Source organism: Pteropus vampyrus, unplaced genomic scaffold (assembly GCF_000151845.1).
Source record: "Pteropus vampyrus isolate Shadow unplaced genomic scaffold, Pvam_2.0 Scaffold336, whole genome shotgun sequence".
In the NCBI taxonomy this organism is placed as follows: Eukaryota; Metazoa; Chordata; class Mammalia; order Chiroptera; family Pteropodidae; genus Pteropus; species Pteropus vampyrus.
Window position 1 is genome coordinate 1,770,158 of NW_011889117.1, and position 5,649 is coordinate 1,775,806.

Sequence of the window (5,649 nt, forward strand, 5' to 3'; positions counted from 1 at the left end):
GGCGGGGGCCGGAGGGAGGGCGGGGCCTGAGCTCTGGTGCCTCCGGGAGGGGGCGCCTCACCCCCACGTTAGCATGCGTTAGGGTCTGACTCGCCCCCGCCTGCTTAGGCTGTCAGCCTGCAGTGGACGCGCAGGTCGGGGTGGGGGTGTAGTTGCAGAGCCTGGAATGCAGGTCCGGGTCGCGAAGTTGGAGGTCGGGGGGAAGAGCACGCTACAAGCACGACCATAGTGGTTCTGGGCACCTTATGCAGCCCAGGGGCCAAGTCCCGTCCTCCTTCCAGTTTGAGCTAGAATCCTCCTTAGACCCTAGACTCCCTCCTCGGCCCACAGACTCTTCCACCGATCACAAACCTCTCCTCGGCCCCAGATTCTCCTCTGATACCAAACTCCTCAGACCCCAGATCCCTTCTTGGACTCCAAGATTCTTCTCCCCCATCTCGAACTCCTCTACCGTCACCTCCCCATCCCGGCCCCCAACCCCAGCATTTTCTTCATCCTCAGACTGTTTCTCCACTTCGAGACCTCTCCTTGGATGGTCTCCTCAGACGTCAGATCCCTCCCTGGACTCCCGACACTTCTCAGACTCCTTTTTCAAGCACAATCCCTTCTGAGACCCCTGACCTAAACTTGGGTGTGTTAGAATCCTTAAAAGCAGATCCCCAAATTTCACTCTAGAGATCATGAATTATTACGCTGGGATTGGGTCTCTGGAACCTGAATATTTACCATCATTTTAAGAGTTTTTGATGATGTTCTGGAAAGAATGCTTTAATAATGGGTGTGGTGGTATGGCAGAAGTGGAGTGGGCTGGGCTGGGGCTCAGAGTGGGGAGTGGGTCTCTGTAATCTAGATGTCTGGGTTTTATTCTTTGTACTACCACTTACAAACTATGTGATCCTGGGCATGACAAATAAACTTAGTATTAACTTCCTCATCTGAAAAATGGAAAGAATAATAGTATCCATCTCAGAGGGCTGTGAGGATTAAATAACACAGAAAGCTCTTAGTATAGGGCTTGGCACCTACTCGATAATGCCATAATCATTATTATCACCTCCTTAATCTCGTGGATTCTCATCTCATCCAACCCTCTCCATCCTCTTCCCATTCTCAGGAATTCCAACTACTCTAAAGCTTGCACTACTTCTCTATCTCCAAGGATGAGGGGTCCCCTCTTTATGAGGCCTCTTGTCCAAACTTTCTTCCTACAGTTCACAGGCAGAGGGAGGGGGCTAGTCAAGCTCCTGGAAATACATCCCCTCCTCCAATCCCAGGCTCCACGCTCAGAGATGACCTGAACTACTTGAAAATCTACTGTGCAGTGCCACCTGTAGACAGGAGGGGGCAGCAGTGTATCGGGAACAGCTCTAGGACTTGGATGAAAGGCTAGGGAGACTAGAGGACTTTGTGTCTCCGGTGGGAAGATGGTTGTCTATGGCTGAGACTGTGTTCCTACTGTATGCCTTCCTCCCCATAGAGAGGTTAGTATCTTCTCAGTGAAGTCCATAGGGCTTATTATGCTTCAGAGAAGTCTAATCTCCCCAATGGGGCCTGTCCCCACCAAATGAGATCTGTGCTCCTTCATTGGTGTCTGTGCCCTCATTGTAGTGAGAGGCCCTTCAGTGGGGTAAATTTCTCTTTAGTAAAGTCTATATCTTTTATATCTCCTAGAAGGAAGTCCATGTCCCCTCAGTAGGGTCAGTGATCCTCAATGCTAATTCATGTCCTATTAGCAGCGTCCACAGCCCTTCATTGAGACCTGAGACCCCTCAGCAAGATCTGTGCTCCCTTAGTGGAGTCCATGTACATTCAGTGAAGTGTGTGCCCCTTCACTGCAGTTGTCTCCTTGTTGAAGTACCTGTCTCCTCAGTGGGGTCCATGTCCACTCCATGAGGTCTGTACCCCTTCAGGGAGCTCTGAGATGGACCCTTCCTTCAGGACTGGGTGGGCTCTGGATCATAGGTCTGACCATGGAAAAATCTTTTTTCAGTTTAGGGTGTGCTGCACTTGTGGTTAGCTGAGCAAAGAATGAGGGTACAGGTGGGAAGGAAGGCTGGGCCTGATGGGGTCACACATCCTGTGTAGGTTTCAGGAAGTGAGGGCTGACTGCCTTGGGCTTCAGAATCACTCTTGGAATTAAATGTTCAAGGTTCCTTCTTGCCTTGACAGCCATTCTGTGAACTGATAGGTGGGGTAGGCCTTTCTTGGTGGCCAGTGCAAGTGGGAGATGGAGGGTTCTGCCTGGCTCCTCTTTTATGGAGTGGAAAGGATAGAGGGAAGCCAAAGGTAATTGAGCCCAGGTGTGACAGATGAGCGTAGTCTCTTAGTGAAGTAAAGGGGCTGGGAAGGAAATAAGGGTATGAGTGATTCCTCCTATTTGCATAGACTTTGGTACAGTATTTCACAAGCCTTAGCTTCAGCCTGATGAGGGGGTAAACAGACTTGGAGTGAGGAGACCTAGGTTTGGCCCTAACTTGGTCATTGGCCATTATTTGCTTTGTGACAAATTCCTTCCTTTCCCTGAATTCACCAATTGGGCAATGAGGAGGTGGGTTTATTAGCAAAGACCTAAACACACCTTCTACTCTTAAGTGAATCTTATACTTTAGAGCTGAGTCAAAACGTGTGGAGGCAGGGAGAGTAAAGACACGTCCTCAGGGGTGGGAGAAAATCTGAGCTGGCACTGAGTTTAGCAGAGAGGGGGATCCTGTCCTCTCGCTGTGTCCTCAACGTCATCGTGGAAGGAGATTTTTCTGAGGTCAGAGGGGAAGGGTTTACTCGGAATGGAGGGATAGTTCTTTGAGGGGAAGAGTCCTGAACCTTACTTCACCGGGCTTTCCAGCTCGATGAGGTGACAGGCTTGTGAAATAAGACCAAGGGGCGGCTCCGCGGTGGACCTGATCCAACTTCTCTTGTGAGCCAAGCTCTTTCCCGCTCTAGCCCCGCCTTAACCCAACCTCTCATCTGTCATTCCGAGACCGCACCCCACCCTGATCACTCCGTGGGCCCGCCTCCTCTCCTGCCACGCCCCGCCCCGCCCCGCCCCTTCTGCTTTTCCCCTACGGCCCCACCCCTTCCGTGAATCGGTTCCTCTCCTATCCCCAAGGGGTGCTTGACTTTTCTCTATCCTTGTCTTTGCAAAACCCTGGTCCTGCTCCCAGGAGGTATGGCTCCGCCCCTCCGGGCCGCCCACCCCTAGTCTACCTAAGCCCCGCCTCCACCAGCCAGGCCCCACCTCTCCCCGAGGCCCCGCCCACTGGGCGCCCTGTTTTTCGCCCCCGAGCACCCGGGACGACAGCAAAGGCGGCAGCAGTACTCGGAATTTGACGCGATGGGGCTTCCCGAGGAGCGAGGCCGGAGCGGCAGCGGCAGCAGGAGCCAGGTGGAGGCTGGAGCCTGGAGCCGTGCACGGAGTTGGTCTCCGCCGCCCGAGGTCAGCCGTTCCGCGCATGTCGCCTCGCTACAGCGCTACCGTCAGCTGCATCGGCGCTCGGTGGAGGAGCCGCGAGGTGAGCCTGGGCCCCGGCGCGCCTTGGGGCGTCAGTGGGGACAGAAGTAGAGGCTGCCAGGGGAGTGAGGAATTGGGGGCGTTCCGTGGGGAAATGAGGGTTCCATGAGGAGATAGGAGTTTTCTGAGGAGGAATGAGGGGGTTCCCTTGGGAGATGGAGGTTTTGTGAGAGAAAAATTGTGGGTCATTGAGGAGATGGACAAGGGGTTCGGGAAGAGATGGAAGTTATATGAGAAGGAGGTTCTGTAAGATGAGGTTTCCCTAGGAGTTGAGGAGTTTCCTGGTGACTGCGGGTTTCGTGAGGAGATATAGCTTCCGTGAGGAGATAGTGATTCTGTGAAGAAAGCGAAAGTTTTGTGAGAAGGGTTCCTAAGATGTGAAACTGTAGGAAACGGGGAACTATTGAAAGTTTTTGAAGTGACAAGAAAGTAGTGTTTCCAGAATATCAATCTAATAGTGTTTAGATAAATATATCAGAGATTGAAGGTGGTGAGACGAGAGGAGAAAGAAGAGCCCCTTTTACACCAACTCAGCCATTGCCTCCTGACCCTGACTTCTTTACCCAGTGTGTTAGTCTCCACTGTTGAAGGACAAGAACTGGTTCCTATCCTGGAGTCCCCACAATTAGTTATGAAGTCCCAGATCTATTTTTAATATTTCAGAAATCCCAATAGAAATTACCCAATATAAGACTGAACAAGTCACATTTTAGTGTTTCTTTTTTGGTTGGGGGGTTGGGATGACAGTAATTCAGAAATTCTGATCAGTTCCTTCCATGTCTTTAAGAAAATGTGAGGAAAATTCCCTGCCCTTGCTCCTCAGTTTGGGAAAGGGGTCAAAACTGTACCTGGGTTGGAAGGCAGCATGATGTCTGGCAGTGACACAAGCATGGGCCAGAAATCCAACACAGAAAAATCTAGATTTATATCCTGGCTCTACCACTCATTTTCTGGGTGGTATTAGGCAGATTTTAAAAACAATCAGATTCCTTTTAGATATGGTTAATACTTGTCTTGTAGTTTTGTAGGATGACAAAAGTGAGTAATAAGTGAAGTGTGCATTATATATAGAGTGAGGCACAATAGACATTCAATAACTGGCGGTTAGTTTGATAACAATAAAAAAACATGGATGAAGCAATTACTGAGTAATGCAAGACAGGACTGAATTAAGTATAGAGTGGTTGATTGCTGCAGACAGTGGTCAAGTTTGAGTCCTCGGACCTCTTTTCACTTCTCTCCCTCTCTATATTTTCTCCCATCATGAGTTTATCTGTTTTCCAGGTGAACTATAACTGCCACAATAATAACTCCTATTATATAGCTCCTATTTAGCTCTGTGCCCAGGATCTCACTTATGCTCTGGTCCCAAATTTCATAGATCTGTAAACCATTTCATTCACACACCTTGATGTTATACCATATTAAATATGACTGTGACTGTGATTTACCAATTTTCCCTCCCAAACCTGTTCCCCTAACTAAATTTCTAATCCTTATTTATCAATGGCACTATCTCAAACTATAAATTCCTTTCATCATCCTCTCTTCCAATAAAATCTATGTATACCTATATCTTATTTATAGGTTGCTTACTGCTTACAAGCACAAATCCTGTTTGATTTGATGTAGAGATTGTTGTTATCCACATTTTACAGAGAAGGAAACTGAAGCTTGGAGAGGTTAACTAATTTGCACAAGGTGTCAAAGCTACTTAGTGGTTGAGCTAGGATTTGAAGTGGCCTTGACTAAAGAACCTATACTCCTAATAGCTATGCTATTTTTCCCTGTTGCCGCAGTCTGTCTTTCACCAAATTCTGTCAAATACTACTTCAAAATGTCTATTGAGTTACCTTTATTTTCATTCCCACAGACTCTTTTAGCTCAAGGAAGCAGACTCCTAATTGGTTCTTCCTCCCCTAGTCTCACCACCTTCAATCTCTGATATATTTATCTAAACACTATTAGATTGATATTCTGGAAACATTACTTTCTTCTGTCACTTCAAAAACTTTCAATAGTTCCCTGTTTCCTACGGTTTCAAATTAAAATTCTGCCTTTCTTTCAAGGTCTCTGGATAACTAGCCCCACTCCATCACTCTATCTTTTATCTCCCACTACTGCCCACCACACCCTTCATT

The 5,649-nt window shown here is 48.4% G+C and overlaps 1 protein-coding gene across 1 annotated transcript in view; it reads left to right on the forward strand.

The window, feature by feature from the left end:
• The first annotated feature begins 3,243 nt into the window (after positions 1 to 3,243).
• The window catches only part of ACSS2 (acyl-CoA synthetase short chain family member 2), a 54,584-nt gene continuing 52,178 nt past the window's right edge, over positions 3,244 to 5,649 (forward strand). Inside the window, exon 1 of the mRNA XM_011378309.2 lies at positions 3,244 to 3,509. Coding sequence (XP_011376611.1) covers positions 3,332 to 3,509 — 178 coding nt within the window. The 5' untranslated portion in view covers positions 3,244 to 3,331. The remainder of the gene's footprint in view (positions 3,510 to 5,649) is intronic.